Source organism: Homalodisca vitripennis, chromosome 6 (assembly GCF_021130785.1).
Source record: "Homalodisca vitripennis isolate AUS2020 chromosome 6, UT_GWSS_2.1, whole genome shotgun sequence".
Taxonomy (NCBI): domain Eukaryota; kingdom Metazoa; phylum Arthropoda; class Insecta; order Hemiptera; family Cicadellidae; genus Homalodisca; species Homalodisca vitripennis.
Window position 1 is genome coordinate 115942472 of NC_060212.1, and position 18703 is coordinate 115961174.

Sequence of the window (18703 nt, forward strand, 5' to 3'; positions counted from 1 at the left end):
CCTTGAGGCTTAAGTGCATGGCAGTAGGCCACCCCAAGGGGGGAAAAAAAATATTAGATCTGAAACGCTTAGAAAAACTTGGACATTTGAAATGATAAGGGAATTATCAATGTGGCGATTTAAAATTAATTGAAATAAATTATATAAATTAATTGGCTAAAGTAAATTAAATAAAGCTACAAAATTATTTTAACAATTGTAGTGAAAATTGTGGTGTGAATCCTCTAGGGTTGTCTCGAAATGGATTCGCGCGGAGCATGGGAGAAGATGGAGGTTGCATCCGGGTTTGAGAGTGAGTAGAATGGTATTACAGTCACCTTCCTCCAAGGTGGCTTCGGACCTTCTCTCATTAAACAGATCAATGTCTTCTAAGGTCATTGGTCTCATTATGGGGCATGGTCACCTGAAGAAGCATCTACACAGAGTTGGCATCCTTCAGGAGGATCCGCTCTGTGGAAGGTGTAATGAGCAGGAGGAGACTGCTGAGCACCTGCTCTTTGATTGCCCTGCAATAGCAAGAGAGCGGTATGCCATCTTTGGTAGCTTGAACAGGGGTGGTGAGTTTTCCCAGGAGGACTTGATAGGTTGTTTTCGGCGGTTTGTTGAACTGCTGAAGTTGTAGACTGGTAGGCCTCATGCGCAAAAGGCCCTTGAGGCTTAAGTGCATGGCAGTAGGCCGCCCCAAGGGAAAAAAAAAAAAAAAAATAGTATGGAACATTTTAAGGCAATGCAAATTTTAATTTTGAAGCTGGAACTTAACACGTTCACTGCGGGCCACTGTCCGGACAGTCCCGTGACCCTCGCCAAAACTGCGAGGCACTGTTCGGACAGTCCCGATGATTACGAATGCATAAGAACGTAATATAATCGAATATCATTATTTTATAGCGCATCAAACCAAAATAACGCCAATTCAACAAAAATCGCAAGTTCGAATTTTGCCGCATATCGGGTACATCATTGGCCGCTCTTGCCGCAGCGAACATGTTCAATTGCTTTTTCTTAATTCAATCTGAACTTAACATTAGTATTGAATCAACCCTTCCCATCATTACTCTACATCATGTATAGATTGTATGTTACTGATTTCTTGCATCACTGATTAATGGCAATGTCCCAAAAAATCTTAATTCCTTCTAAATCAAGAATGCGCACTAACAAAGCTGTATTAACTTTTCGAAATGATAAGTGGTTTAGTCACAGTCAAACGAATTATATATTTACCTGAGCTCCATTCAACTCCAGAAGCAGGTGGTTCCACGGCCTGCTGCTGTTGTTGAGACTTCATCAGACAGTCGAGATCTTTTAGTGCAGCATACCTGTCCTCCCCAGGTACAGTTCCTGCCTCCCCGACACCAGGGACACCTGATATAACACACTAAGTATTACTACACATACAAACATCTACTCCTGTTATCTTTGAGTGCAGCATACCTGTCCTCCCCAGAAACAGTTCCTGCCTTCCCACCAGGAGCACCTGATATAACACACTCATCTACTCCTGTTATCTTTGAGTGCAGCATACCTGTCCTCCCCAGAAACAGTTCCTGCCTCCCCACCAGGAGCACCTGATATAACACACACACCTACTCCTGTTATCTTTGAGTGCAGCATACCTGTCCTCCCCAGAAACAGTTCCTGCCTCCCCGACACCAGGAGCACCTGATATAACACACTCATCTACTCCTATTATCTTTGAGTGCAGCATACCTGTCCTCCCCAGAAACAGTTCCTGCCTCCCCGACACCAGGAGCACCTGATATAACACACTCATCTACTCCTGTTATCTTTGAGTGCAGCATACCTGTCCTCCCCAGAAACAGTTCCTGCCTCCCCGACACCAGGAGCACCTGATATAACACACTCATCTACTCCTATTATCTTTGAGTGCAGCATACCTGTCCTCCTTAGGTACAGTTCCTGCCTCCCTGACAACAGGAACACCTGATATAACACAATACGCATTAGTACAGATACAAACATCTACTCCTGTTATCTTCGTATAGAGCAATATAGGAAATCAAGTGGTAAAATGGAAAGTTCTTATCGTTTGGTCACCCTTTGGATCTTATAATTAGCCAGTAGAGTTTTTTACAACGCATAGTATTGGAGTTTTCCTGTATTAGTGGTTAGTGCTGATATTTATTTTCAGTGCATTACTTAAGTTTATCGTATTGCTTGTAATTTTTTAACTATGTTGCTTGAAGAACGGAAATGAATAACACTTCTCATGATGGTTAATTTGAGAAACAACAGACGCTCACACAAGGAGGCGTGCCGTTTATGTAATGACTACTTTCTATATAGGAAGCCAATTTCTTGAACAACCCCAAGGAAAACGGTTCAGTGTTTTATGGAAACTGGAAGTGTTTCTAATCACCATAGGTCAGGCAGGTAAGCTACTGCAACATATGAAAAAAATCGTTAGATTTATTGCAGACATTTACTGAGGACCACCATGACTCCCTACGCTCACCAACACAAACTCATGACACCTCTGTTATGGCTGTGAAAAATATTCTGACAGAGTCGTATTTCAAGCTTTATAAAAGTTCATTTGGTGCACAATCTCAACAAAGATTGTCATATAGAATTTTATGTAACAATGATGAAAGAAATTCATGTAAGAAAAATTGTTGTTTCAATATTTTGTTTTGAGTCGTGTATTCATTTATGCTAAATGGAAGCGTAAATAAGCACAGTTATTGTTAAAAATCAAGTAATATCCAGAAAATCAATCACTGATAAATATATTTAGTATAAGTTGAGTAATCTGAGGTCCATATTAGAATCGGCTCACTCAGTTTTTACGTTATTACGGCATTTTATTCTGCCTCTTTCTACCTTTGTACACACTCTTCAATCAATCTCTTACTTGTGTAATCCTTATTCTGTCTCATTTACCAATTTCTCTTGCTCATTTCATACTATTAGAACATCAGCAAGTAAAATTAAATTAGTAAACAAACTGCACACAGTGGTTTAAATAAATACAAAAACAAACCACAATAAAACTACCAACAAAACAATTATAAGTTAGTAGCAATCACACATTTTGCAATAAAAGAGAATTGACTATTACAAATAAATAGTTAGCAAAGAAAGTATACAAATAATTTCAAATTCGAACGGCAAAACAATCTGAAATATCTACAATAATCAACAGATCCTAATAAAAAAAAACAAATAGGCAAATAAACATCAAAGGCAAACAACATCATAAATATGCATGTACAAAACTCTTTGACAACTCACTCCAACGATTCGTAGGTGGGCATGATGCCCTTCCCGAAATGGGACGCATGGGAACTTTGAAGAGAGGAGGAGAAAGTGTTGCTATTTCTGTCCATATGTCTAAGCTGGCTGCATGAAATAGTTAAAAAAAGAATAATTATAATAGCATAAACATTCAAGAAATAAAACAGCAATATCAATGACAATCTGGAGCACAACATGAAGCTTTTACAAAATACAGAAATTACAGTAATTCAAATTATTTGCAAATTTATAGTAAAAAATTGTATCTTTTCGTTTTGAAAATTTAATGTAATGTATAATTTAATTGATTATTAATATATTAATATCTATAACCATTAGAATGCGGCCAAAATCTAAAATTATAAAGACACAAATGCTAATAAAATTCCAAAATTTTAACGAGTTACACTATGTTTTTTATTCAAAACAACTAAAATAAAAATATACCACTTTTAATACTGTCACACAATAAATGATTTAATTTTATAAGAGAACATTTACTTGCCTGTACTGCTAGAGTTATTGAAGACAGGATTATTGTCAAAGTTTGCAAAAGAAGGCTGAGCAGCGGAAGTGGGGGCTGCGGCGGACTGTGAACTGTTGAATGGATCACATGGCGGGGGTATTGACAAGTTGCTGAAATCCGCAAAAGGCTCTGGTGTGAACATATTGGTGTTGCTGTTAGTCTGAAACAAAATGGCCTGTGTTATAGTTCGCCTAAGCAAAAATTAAACTTGTCGATACAGTTATCAAAACAGGTCAAGAAAGTCAATTTAAATTTGTTTTTCAAAGATTACCAACTGGTAGGATTATACTTCAATAATCCAATTATAACAGGTACTAAGAATTTTTTTTGCTACTGTGTGATATTCACTAATCAGTAATCACAGTTTGTACCACCATAGGGAACGTGAATGTTGAATTTAGCTATTTCACCTTCCGCTTAGTGCAGTGTCTGAAATTTGACATTGTCACAGACTTGACTCATAGAATCTGAAGCCCACGTCCATCTGAAGAGATTTTTAAAAAAGTCGATGATGAAAATGCTCAAACCTAACTCCATACATCGTTTTGACATCAGAGACACGCCACTACAAAGAAAGATCTGTCTGGTTTACCCAACTGCCATACTGAGTGATCTGGATAAAGATTTGTTCTTATTGTTTTTTTTATTGGTTCTTGGTTAATCCTTTCCACTCGGGTGCACAATATACTATCCGCAGAAAACTACGCAAAGTGTACAGCGTTATTGTCCGCTAAGTTAGTCACTGAACGTACGGGCAGACAATTTAATGTATGCCAATTCCATGTTTTGAAATAAAGTATATTGGCTCACGGAATATTTATTTCATTGTGTTTATAGTACTTTGTAGTTTATTGTTGATTTAATAATGAAGATAAGTCATCTATTTAAGTCTTTAACTGATTTGACAGGGGTACTCTGTAGACCTAGGCAGGACGTTTTTCATTGTTGTTCTAATTACCTGGTAACAAGGTGAAAACATATTGGGTCTGCTCAATAATGAGGGAACCAAATGTGACAAGAGTAGTTGAAAAAAAAAAACAAGAACTATCTGTTATGTTTGCCAAGAGGGCTGCCATCTAATATGTTTGCCCAAACATATTTGTAATTAAGCCTATCCAATTTTTAACAAATCTACTGTTATTGTAAATATATAAAACGGTGTTAGCAAAACTTTGTAAATAGATTTTGTGACTCAGTGTTAATAAAATTTTGTGAAACAAACTACATAGGCTCAATGATTGGAACTCATTTTATTCCATTGATGAGTGATTTGTATTTGTTTTTATTTTCCTGAAAATTGGCACATACAAATTTTATTTTGTTTTATTGTAAATTATTATTTCTTCCCCTAATAGTATGACATTTTTATGTTAAAGCTAATTAAAAGTAGAATTGAAATACTTGGGTTGTTGAGTTTTTTTTTAAATTTTTACCAATTTATAATCACAAAAACCACATGATAGCAAATTATAAAATTTAGTTAGAGAATTTAATTCTGTAAATTTTGGTACCAGAAACAATACAATACAGAAGCACAAAATCTAATCTCTATCCCAAAGTCTATGTAGCTCAGCAATACTATTTTAGGAACAAGAAGACCATACAGATGAGAACTCCAATGTTGGTCTCACAAGAGAGCTGAAGAGAACTTAAGAGCTACTGAGTTGTTTATTCCTCTTGTTGAGTGGATAATGAAACCAAGAGGTTTACTACACTTGCAGATCATGGATTGAATATGATTATTGAAGGACAAACCTGCAGAAAAAATAACCCGCAAATCACGGACCTCAGGAATTTTATTAAGAAGCCTATTTGTTATTGAATATGTGAAACCAAAAAAATTGCATGTTTCTGCATTTATATTCATTTTGTTTACTTCAAATTATTGATTAAGGATTCCTGAAGATATAAACAGTCCTGATCATAACTGACATATAAGAGGATTTTCGTATCACCAAAAAACAAAATAAGTTAAATCCGACTTGGAGATTTAGTAAGAAAAAAATCATTAGCAAATATGTTAAAAAGATACAAGCCCAAATACGCATGAAAAAGGAAATAAACTCAAATTAAAATACATTTTCAAACCAACCTCTCAAACATCTGTTCTCCAAATAGCTTTGGAACCGCTTAGGCAGAGATTGATCAGTTCTATAGCCTTTTAGTTTATATAATAAATTTGGGTGACTCATCCTATCAAAGCCTTTGGAAAAATAAATAAATTCAACTTACACCTGATGACCACTCTCCAAAGGCATGAGAATGTACTATTGAAAAACTACACGGTTCACACACCTTCCAGGCATAAATCTATGTGGTGTGAAGGTTATTGTTGATCTATGTTATCATATTACATATGTTAATATTATACCTGAGGTGTTGGTGCTTTGAAAGCTAAAGTAGTAGGATGAGGATGGACGGCTGTGTTGGTGGGCAAAGCTGGAGTTACACTTGTTGACTGGCTCGGAATTAGTGATTTACTAGGTGACGGTGAATTTCCATTGGTGGTTTTGCTAATAGCAGATGCAACAGCTGGATCTATATAATACCTATAGCAGAGAAAGAGCATCCCGATTAGTTTCCAAATTACTGGTGAAAATATAAAATTTATGTAAACTAGTAAAAATGATTGAAAAATGTTATAATTAAAAATATTATCATAACTGCAATAGACATCATTACAATTTGTTAGTGTGTACTCACAAACTCACAAATTTCAAGCAAGTACTATAATAATACTTAGATTACACTAATAAATGTTTTGTCTTCTCTTTTCCCTCTTCCATGCCCTCGCTATTTTACAACAAGATGAAGCACCATAGGTTACACTGTGAATAATTAGAGCATTAACATGTCTATGGCTGTGCATAGTACTCAAGATGAATGAAAAAGTTAAATAAATTTTGCTAAATGTTGAAATTTATTAGCAAGAACACTAGTTCTTAGGACTAGTCTATGACAAATACTGTGCTGCCTTAAATAAGACCAATGCTGTGGACACCTTATAGATTATATTTAGGCACTCATCAACACATTTAAGAATACTGAAAGGACTACAAAATTAAAGCTAAAATACAGAATCTCATCGTTTTGAAATTTTAATTCTTTTGTGAGTTTATGGTAATTACAATTTAAGAATAAAACCATGTACTGTATGTTATAATGTCCTACTGTTATAATAACTAACATTTTCCCTACTGACTGCCTATTATATTAAATTTCGTATTATTTTTTACAGTTGGCAAATTATATTGAAACTTGTAAATTCACACCAAAAAGAAAAAAATATTCGCTAAAAATGATCAGTAATGTCAGTACAATAAATGTGTAAATTCTCAACTTCCACTTCCTGTGATTATTATAATACTTATGTTTGTTACTGGCAATTCTAGAAGTCCAGATTTGTATTTTTCTGATCAAATTACTCGTTAATTAAAAATATCTATTCGTGTAGGTTTTTAAGGTAGTAAAATTCTTGTTAATAGTTTTCAGATTAAAGTTAAGAGAATAATTATTTTCATATTATCATGTGGCCATTGACCAGCTGCTTTTATAATAATTTTTCTTGATTTACTCCAGAAACAATCTCAGTTCTTACATGACAGATTGGTTCATTTACATTTCTGTTTTAAACACATTTTTAGTAACCTATTAGACCAATGCCAAACATTTTAAATTTCAACAGCTTTAAAAATACTTATTTATTTATTTAACTCATTGGCTAACAATGGCATATATTAACCCCGTCATCAGTTAGCATCGCTGTAATTACTGTCATACTAAGTTTGTCATTTTGGAGTTGAAAATATTTCTGATATAGATTATTCTGGCATCTGTCTATAGTATTATATCGATGGTCTGTTAAAGTATAACATGTTTGTAAGCTCCTTGACTCTCTCAAAATTAATTGTTTACCATTTTGTTATGTTAATTGTTTATTTAGATTATTAGTTGCTGTCTGAAATGGCGTCATGGCAAGATTGTGTTTTTTATGGAAGTTAGTAACTTTGTGGAGAACACACTCAGTGGGAGTAAATATTAAGTGAGTGATGGTAACTTTGATGACAAAAATCTGAGTGAAGTTGGTGAAGAAATTCAAGGAAATATGTGCAAAGGCCTGAACATCAAACTTGGGGGTGGCTATGACCACCCCCAAATGATCCACATAATTTTATATTTAGTGGTAGATCTGGTATAAATCCAATTATTGCTAAGCAACTACATAATTAAAATACAATTTTAGCATGCTATATAGAAGTTTAATATTTTAAATTTACTATAAGCAACCACACAACGATTTCCATTGAAACATAAAAAAATAATTTGGTACCTGAAGCTAATATAGTTGAATTTTTATTGGTAGTCAATGGGTTAAACTATGTGTACATTAAATAAGGCGCTTATAATTAAAAATTATGAAGAGTCATGGGTTTTAAGCTATAGAGTTTAAAAATTTGAAATTTTTAATCACTATGAATTTTTGAGAGATCAACAAAAGGGAAAAATTAAATCAACTTACCTTTTCCTTTCATATTTCGCTATCATAAAGTCTTTAATCTGCTGTTCATCTTTGGTAGGTTGTTGTGAGTCTAATAGGCCTAACCATGTTCTTCTACAAAACTAAAACAGAAGAACAGAGATACATTACTCTAAGGAACATATTTAACAAAAATTAAATTTGTTTTCAGGCTCTAATAATTATAATTTTAACTCCACTTAACTCTTTAACCACCACGCCCGAGATATATCGTACAACTGTAGATTTGTGAACAACCACCACAGCCGAGTATACTCGTTTTCATATTATCAGCTGTTATATTGTTAATTGGTGTTCTATTATATTAAAAATGTCTAGAAGATAACTGTCCAGTTAGTGGTGCAATCTTGTGGACATTACTCAAACTAGTTGGACGCCACATGCTTTGTATCGTTCACGAGTTCGGAAATGGTTACATTGTTATTTTACAAGGTGTTTTTCCATGTTTATTCCTAGATAGTTGTGTGATAGTGGTGATATGTTGTAATTAGTTAATAAATTTATATTATTTGAGATGTTTGTAAATGTTCATTGTTACCTTTATCAATCAAACTTTAAATAATGTGTTATGTCAAAAACTTCTAAAAATTGAAAAAATACTTGGCGCTGGGGAGTCTTAGTACGTAACTAAGCCCAGTGCTCTGGTGTCACCGCGAATCCGGAAACAAGGCAGTTAAAGCGTTAAAAAGTAATTTAACATTGTGCATGTTTACTGCAAAAAATCAAAAATTTAAAAATAATTGTTATTCAACAATAACAAGAAGAATAATACACCTTATTCTATAAATGGCTTATTCTTTAAATATTGTTGAACTCTGCTCAGGAAATAAGAATAAGAACATGTTATGTACTGCTTATACGAATGTATTAAATATTTATCAAATACTGAATCATGCATTTAATTATAAGATTTTACAATAAATTGTACTTTGATTTAATTAGTTAAAAACTAATATGCATATAATGACAAGATAGGGATGTACCACACACCATGTGTCCAAAAGCATGACAGACTTCACTGCTATATTTCCAGTTCATTTCATTCCAATAGCTAGAAATCCATTTTTTTAATTTAAAAATGTCAAATGGTTGTACTCTTTTGTTAAAAAATTACTTTATTCTGAGATTTTCTCTTTGCTATCATGGTTACCCATTACACCCAATGTGAAAATGTTCGCTAACACTCCGCCAAATTCCATGGAGTGACAAGCATCATTATAAAACTTGATATTGCATTAATGCAAAATTCCAAGTCTACAAGACAGTTCGTTCTTGAGATATCCAGACAGAACGACAGAAATTATATCTTTTCAGCTCCTTGAGTGACAAGGCTTTGTAAATCCTTACCCAATGAGATGTTTTATTTTTATATTTATACTTCACTAACTAAATTTACAAATCTAAATACAATTATCTCTATTGTAAGATCAGATTAGCGAGCGAAGTTGTGAGATGATCATCAATGAGTAATTGGCACCAACTGCTTAGTTAACTGATCAATAGTAGTCGATAGTGGCAGTCATTGACCCTGAGTAAGGTGGGCTCATTGAGATATTGATAGATCAGTTAAATTGTGAGATGATTCATCAATGAGTAATTGGCACCAACTGCTTAGTTAACTGATCAATAGTAGTCGATAGTGGCAGTCATTGACCCTGAGTAAGGTGAGCCCATTGAGAGATATTGATAGATTAGTTAAATTGTGAGATGATTCATCAATGAGTAATTGGCACCAACTGCTTAGTTAATGGATCAATAGTAGTCGATAGTGGCAGTCATTGACCCTGAGTAAGGTGGGCCCATTGAGATATTGATAGATCAGTTAAATTGGAACTTAATATTCCCAACTAGGCCTAAGAAGAAAGTATTGAACATTTAATAGTTATCATTTAAAATAAACTATGTCAACTTTACTATTACATTTAAAACATTATTACATTAATAGTCCTACATTTGTAAATGCAAAATAAATATTTTTCTTACAACATAAGTTAAAACAAATTACCCATACCATAATTTATATGTTAAAATATTGAAATACCTTTCTACTATATTATTTTTTAAATATTGTTGAATTTTGCTTGGTTTATAAAAATAAGAACATGTTGTGTACTGCTTACAAGAATTTATTAGTTATAATTAATAAGCCAAGTATTTAATTGCAATACATTTTATTTTGATGTAATTAGTTAAAAACTAATTTTAAAAATTTTAGATTTTGTTTATATTTTATATTAACCCTACATCTGGCAGTTGAAATTCTTATAATGGCAGGCACTATTTTGCTAGTTGTGAATACCTTCATTCAAACTATTGTAGAACATTTATTATTGACCACACTATTATAAATTTTAATTTTTAGTACAAACAAGGAACATTTATATAAAGTTAAATTGATTATTTTATTTAGAGGTTTTTTCATTATAAGTGAAAACAAATGAAAAGTAAAGCAAAATTAACCAAAAGTAAAGCTTTATACAAATAAGGAACATTTATATAAAGTTAAATTGATTATTTTATTTAAAGAGGTTTTTCCATTATAAGTGAAAACAAATGAAAAGTAAAGCAAAATTAACCAAAAGTAAAGCTTTATACAAATATAAATTATTTTATTACTTTTCAAAATATACAAAATGTCTTAAAAAAGATTTTTTTTATGCAAAACATCAAAAAATTCCACCTTCCCCGAATTTTTAAATTGTTTTTGGTAAATAGTAAAGTGGGTTTTTACAAAAAATTACATATCTACATTCTAATATTTTTAGATATTATACTTATTATATTTTAAGACCTCTTCTATGTTATAGAGCATAAAGTTATAAAAATAAACATACATTGTTTTTGTTTTTTTTTAATACTTTTATATCTAAAAAAATGTTTGTTACAAATCCTAAGAAGTATTTTGAGAAGAAATAAAAGTTATAAAAAACACATAATACACCGCCAGAAAATGCTTAAAATGAAGTAAATGTATTATAATAAAAATTCGTTGTCTAATAATAATTGTCTAAGTTCACCTGAAATATCTACCAGGTCACTCATAGTGTTCAATAAATAAACAATAATGAAATGCCCAAGTATAAAAATTTTTATATCACATTTTAGCCTGTGAAAGTCACTAAATTATTGTACAGTAAATTAATCATAAATAAACCATTGATCACTGTATAGATGATAAGTACAAGCTTAGAATTCACAAATAAATGTTTAGAATATACAATGAGTAATTCCGGTGCATCAATATGGCAACTTTAGTCCTCTCGAAGTTATAAAGTTTGATCATAAAATAAATACTTATAATTTAATTATTCCTTGAAGATATCTATACCACTTAAGGCAAATTTCACAATGAAAAGTTTGATGTCGTTTGATACTAATATAACTCTAATAATATTAGGAGGAACAACAAAATATTAGCAACCAATGAAATTAGTTGTCTAACATCACAAAAATGTCAAAAACAATGGTTGCATCAAGGTCTTTCTTTGCAACATATATTAACGAACAGATGTTTGAAGCAGATGATCTTGTTGAGAAATAAATTCTGAACGCAGTGATATAGTCAAACTTATTCCAAATTGAAGTTTCCTGCAGCAAAACTATAGGGAAAAAGTCCCATTTTTTCGCGTTCTCTAGAGTGTGTGACCAGACACGCAACATTTGTATTATAACTTTATAATATCGGTGCATACTTATTACGCATTGTTATTCAATAAACTATACATCAAATTAATCTGTGAAACATCACAATTAATTTTGGTACAATATTTGTCTTACTTAAGTTTTTTTTTCTGATAGCAAAAGTTTGATTAAATAAATTAGCGCAAAATTGACTAGTGACTAATCGTTTAACATTGGAGAAACATTTTTTAATGACTAGTCACTAGTAGTCTACAGATGGAGGGTTAAGTACATCTTTATAGACCCATTACTGCATTTTATGAACGTAAATTCTAGTTCTACTTTATTTGTGGATTAATCATGACTTTAATTACTCACATTCGATGACACAAATCCTATTTTATAACTATGTGCAGCAGTAAAAATCAGACACACACACAGCCATTAAACCGTTATCACTGTAAACAATAGATGAGTCATTTTTTAATTGCCTAAACTTTCATTAAACCAGCTGTAATGGCGACCATCTTGATTTTAGCCACATAAGAACTATGTTAAATCTCAAGCACTCTTCATGATCTTATTTTCAATCTTAAACTATGGGAGGTGTCTCATTTCAAAGAAATCATTAATATGCATCCAAACGCTCTATTAGTTTTCTCTATATTATTTAAGGTTATTCTGAAAAATATCTCAAACTATTTTGTAATTCATCGTTTAAACATACAAAAATTATGATACATCTCCCGTAATGCCTTGATCAAATATAAAAGCGTAAAAGTGTATAAACTTAACCCTTTGCACGCCAAGTAATTACGTATATGTTTTGCCCTAGCGCCAAATTACTGAATATTTAAATTTTTCGAAAACTGTAAAGCCATTTTTTTATTTGTTTAAGTAATTGATTTAAGGAATAAAAAACCATGAAATGCTTTTATGGGCATTTTTTAAAACGAAATATAGATATTTTTCTATTTTAAGGACCAGTAGGTCCCTGAAATGAATGAAAACGTTATTTTGATAAAACTGTATAATTTTTACAAACGTATACTGGTACATGAAGTAGATATGATGTATGACAATTAAATAAATACACATTTTGCAAAACAGTAAAAAAATATCTTACAAACTGTTTTTTTTGTTTTTTTTTTTTTTTTTTATGAATAATCGTCCAAAGTATGTAACCCCAAGAACGAAATCGTCAAAGTCCGGATCGTCTGCGTTAGCCATAATTATGCCAATATATTCACAAGTTACGTCAAAATAATAAATAATAGTTATTACTATGGTAATCATTTTAATAGTTCACAAGCACTAAACGTAATATAAACTAATAAAACTGTAAAAACATAAACTGCCAGTGAGCATGAACACTAGACATAGAACTTCACGAAATGGCGGCGCTTCACGAAATGGCGGCGAGTATAATCGCTTTGGGCATTTCGAGAAGTACGGGAAACAAACATGAATAGAAAGAAACAGCTGTTACAGATCGATAATCCTCAAACGTTCAGTTGGCACGTTAGCTAATGCACTAGGCAGCAAAAGTGAATTTCTCTGCCATCTAGCGGCAAATTCGACAACTATTAAACTATCTAATGTTGTAAAATGTAGTTTGCGATATAACTCGCTATGGCCGCTGTACAGACTTTTATGCATGCGAAATAACTCGCTTATGGCGTGCAAAGGGTTAAGCTTGTTCTTAATGGAGAACTCAAGGTTGTTTCATTGTAGCTGATTTTTAACAATTTATTTCTGGAGACTGCTTCAACATTTCGACCCTTATACTACAAAATAATACACAGTAATAATGCCTGGAATTACTATGTATTTCCTGTTTACGTTCATAATACTCTTCCTTACAGTAAAACAACTTTCTTTAGCAACTGATATTCAAATCCAAAATCAATTTATTTACAGTATACTTAAAAATTATGTCAAGAGATTTAAGTGGAATAATGTTTTTTCTGTACACTATAAATAAATTTGTACATGGGGAAAGAGCTCTTAATACAACAGTTCCTCTAATTAAAATTGAACAAACATCTTATAATTTAGAACAATATAAAATAAAAATTTGTTAGAAATAGTACATAATTATAAGCACACACAAATTTACTATAACTCACTATAATGACTGTCTAGGACCACAGAGATCCGTATTTAATAACATATTGACTTTAACGAGTCTCTGAGTCTAATAAGTGGTATATTATAAGAGAAATAAAAATAAAAACTATAGAGGCTGCATGGGTACAGAATTTGTTTAAACTGAGAGTGAATCCAAGATTTGATAGTATTTAATAACATATTGACTTTAACAAGTCTCTGAGTCTAATAAGTGGTACATTATAAGAGAAATAAAAGTAAAAACTGTAGAGGCTGTGCACTGTGTACAGAATTGGTTTGAACTGATGGCGAATCCAAGATTTGATAGTATTTAATAACATATTGACTTTAACAAGTCTCTGAGTCTAATAAGTGGTACATTATAAGAGAAATAAAAGTAAAAACTGTAGAGGCTGTGCACTGTGTACAGAATTGGTTTGAACTGATGGCGAATCCAAGATTTGATAGTATTTAATAACATATTGACTTTAACAAGTCTCTGAGTCTAATAAGTGGTACATTATAAGAGAAATAAAAGTAAAAACTGTAGAGGCTGTGCACTGTGTACAGAATTGGTTTGAACTGATGGCGAATCCAAGATTTGATAGTATTTAATAACATATTGACTTTAACAAGTCTCTGAGTCTAATAAGTGGTACATTATAAGAGAAATAAAAGTAAAAACTGTAGAGGCTGTGCACTGTGTACAGAATTGGTTTGAACTGAGAGTGAATCCAAGATTTGATAGTATTTAATAACATATTGACTTTAACAAGTCTCTGAGTCTAATAAGTGGTACATTATAAGAGAAATAAAAGTAAAAAACTGTAGAGGCTGTGCACTGTGTACAGAATTGGTTTGAACTGAGAGTGAATCCAAGATTTGATAGTATTTAATAACATATTGACTTTAACAAGTCTCTGAGTCTAATAAGTGGTACATTATAAGAGAAATAAAAGTAAAAACTGTAGAGGCTGTGCACTGTGTACAGAATTGGTTTGAACTGAGAGTGAATCCAAGATTTGATAGTATTTAATAACATATTGACTTTAACAAGTCTCTGAGTCTAATAAGTGGTACATTATAAGAGAAATAAAAGTAAAAACTGTAGAGGCTGCATGGGTACAGAATTGGTTTGAACTGAGAGTGAATCCAAGATTTGATAGTATTTAATAACATATTGACTTTAACAAGTCTCTGAGTCTAATAAGTGGTACATTATAAGAGAAATAAAAGTAAAAACTGTAGAGGCTGTGCACTGTGTACAGAATTGGTTTGAACTGATGGCGAATCCAAGATTTGATAGTATTTAATAACATATTGACTTTAACAAGTCTCTGAGTCTAATAAGTGGTACATTATAAGAGAAATAAAAGTAAAAACTGTAGAGGCTGCACGGGTACAGAATTGGTTTGAACTGAGAGTGAATCCAAGATTTGATAGTATTTAATAACATATTGACTTTAACAAGTCTCTGAGTCTAATAAGTGGTACATTATAAGAGAAATAAAAGTAAAAACTGTAGAGGCTGTGCACTGTGTACAGAATTGGTTTGAACTGATGGCGAATCCAAGAATTAATAATTAATCATTGTGGGGGAGAGAAATAGAGACAATCTGATAACAAAAGATCCAAGATGGTCTCTACAATCTCTTTTTTTTTGCACAAATAGTTTAATTTTAAGGGCACCAAGACTGAATAATAATATCAATTTAAATTTTGTTTAGTAAAAGTAAAATTCAATAGACATTGGGGGAAGCCCTCTCCATAAATCCACCACTGTGTGGTATATGTACTGTGTCATTGGTTACTGAGTCTTGGCCAACACAATGGAATGCGACTGGCAGAAGGTTAGTTACTGCACAACAGCCTTTGTTTACTCTTCACCTTTCAACTGACAAACAAACATTCGACTACTTCACATAAAAGCACAACTGTCATTTCTTTACTACATGCCAATTTCACTATTTCAACAAGTAGGATAAGAAAAGCAGACATAGACACCTAAGGAAAAATTAAAATGAACATGAAAAACTTTTTATATAAAATTAGAACTTATTTTTTGTTTACTCTTCACCTTTCAACTGACAAACATTCAACTACTTCACATAAAGCACAACTGTCATTTCGTTACTACATGTCATTTCTTGCATTATTTGAACAAGAAAAAAAAGCACTCATAAACAATTTTAATATTAAAAATTAAAATTAACTTGAAAGAAATGTTTATAAAAAATTAGGGAAATTCAAAATTGGAAGTTAATTTTTGAACCTAAGTGCAAAATCTTACTAGAATTCCTAAAGCAATCGTCTGACACTTAATTCAATATAGTTTAAAAAATAATTAAGAAAAGGAAGACTTTATAAATGAAATTTCCTTAGTAATCTTAATGTTTCTACTTAAAAAAAAATATATATATATATATATATACACACTAATTTAAATTGGAAATCTCTTTAGTTCTATTCTGCTTATTTCCATGGACAACTGTCCTTTACGAGGCTCAAACTGAACAAACTAAATAAGGTGGAGAGACTGAACAGTAAAAATTAGACATAACTTCTAAAAAGTGCTATGGTTACAGACAGAATTTTAATATGAGCAACCTCTAACTTCTAGTGCATTTAATATGAGCAACCTCTAACTTGTAGTGCATTTAATATGAGCAACCTCTAACTTCTAGTGCATTTAATATGAGCAACCTCTAACTTGTAGTGCATTTAATATGAGCAACCTCTAACTTCTAGTGCATTTAATATGAGCAACCTCTAACTTCTAGTGCATTTAAATTCCAATGCATTGCAACAGGAACCATGTTTTACAATATTTGTCAGAAATTATCTTTGCCATGAAAATTATTCGTCCAACTAATATGGAGTACAGCAACAGAATTTAAGAGCAACAATTTTTTTATTTGTGAATTTTGTATGTATTTCCTTCACAGAAATAAAGTATTTAATCCACCATATATAGTTATGAGTTTTTAATTTCCAGACTAAAATTGTTTACAAGACACAACTATTAGTTTAATTAGGTTAAGTAAATAGAATACCTGGTGCCATTGTTTTGTATGTATATAGAGCTCATGAAAAGATAATTTTTACTTCCATTTCATGTTAAATCGAGTTTCACTACAAAATAACCTGAATCAGCATTTGTATTCGTTAAAGCAAGAAAATTGCTGTAATCTTCTTGCTACAGAGACCAAGATTATTAATTAAGATCATATATGACTCTCTGTCTTCTTCTTCTAACATAAATGAAATGTTTAGAGTATACTAATTCACATGGTTCCTTCTGCACCTAACATTTTTAAATATCAATATTTCCCTAATTATGAAAGAGAAGAAGAATTAAATATAAGAAATAGCCCTAGGTCAGTTTTTCAGTACATATCAGTATGAAAATCAACTAAATATCCTTAATGATTAAAGAATAGGACATGTGGTGGACAAATCCTTCATATTTAATATTTATAAATGAAATAAAAATCTTTTTCATATTTTTGACTTCCAACACATTACATAAGATTATTGATTTTTTAATGTTCTTGTGTGAATATTTAACATGTAACTGAATGATTACACACAATGTTCTTTTATACAGACCAATTTGTGACACCAGAGACTGTTTTAAATTATTATACACACGTACTATCAGTTTACAAGATAATGGTCTGCTTGTGTTACACATTGTTATTACTTAAACTACTCATTCATTTCCTACAAGAAAATGTAACTCATATTAGTAACTTGGGAAAGGTTACTTCACTTGATGCTTCTAGGTTGAGAAAGATATATAGCACATATTCTACATCAAAGAATACAATGTTGACTATCTCAGTATTGCTGAAAAATAATACTCAGTGAATCACACCAGCAATGCATTGTTCAGTTTCTAATAAGAAAGTAACATAACAACATAATGATGTTCTTTGTGTACACTATATAACTGGACGTAATTTGTTAAAAAACAGTTTTATGATGCATACAACCACTTTAATTGATTGACATATATTTTAGTTGACGATTTGAAATTTTGTATAACAGTATATATACAGAGTGTTCACATAAGAGTTTCACAAACTTATGTGGGCAATAGTATTCGTCATTTTAAACTAAAAAGTCATAAAACATAGGTTGAGAAACGTCTCGTTTAGCCGCTAGCCGCTATTTTTTTATTTAAAAATTATTATCTCTAAAACTAGTTCAACTATAAAAACCAAAATAACTGTGTTATTTTCTTTAATATTAACAAAATGGCGTCTGTTGAAAATTTTAATTTTTCTAGACACCAACTATTTGAAAAATTTCATTAAAATTCAGACAGTGTCAAAATCTGTCAAAGCATAAGTGAGCACAGCCACTTTAAAGGTAGGCTTGCACAAGCCAGGAGCAGCATTTTGTCTTTTGATAGGCAACAGCTGTTTTACATAGGTTATAAAAATTGTTATACCATGGAAATTAAATTTATCATATTGGTAGTCACACGAACTGTTTCACTATCAGACTCCAGAGCTTCAACAAACTGCCCTTTAACCTTAAACTTCCAATTTGTTGAGGTGACATTTTCTGATGAACTCTCTCAGTTTTGAGAGGTAACACATGTAAACTACATTAGGTACTATTTTCTCACTCAAAAATATTGATAA

The 18703-nt window shown here is 31.7% G+C and overlaps 1 protein-coding gene across 4 annotated transcripts in view; it reads right to left on the bottom strand.

The window, feature by feature from the left end:
- The window catches only part of LOC124364769 (arf-GAP domain and FG repeat-containing protein 1), a 73522-nt gene that overhangs the window by 30316 nt on the left and 24503 nt on the right, over positions 1-18703 (bottom strand). For 3 of the 4 annotated variants that reach the window (XM_046820506.1, XM_046820505.1, XM_046820508.1), the window contains exons 3-7: positions 8304-8404; positions 6156-6333; positions 3764-3944; positions 3256-3363; positions 1225-1365 (exon numbers count right to left, since the gene is read on the bottom strand). In XM_046820506.1, the coding sequence (XP_046676462.1) occupies positions 1225-1365; positions 3256-3363; positions 3764-3944; positions 6156-6333; positions 8304-8404 (709 nt within the window). The remainder of the gene's footprint in view (positions 1-1224; positions 1366-3255; positions 3364-3763; positions 3945-6155; positions 6334-8303; positions 8405-18703) is intronic. The other variant, XM_046820507.1, reaches the window with a different exon arrangement.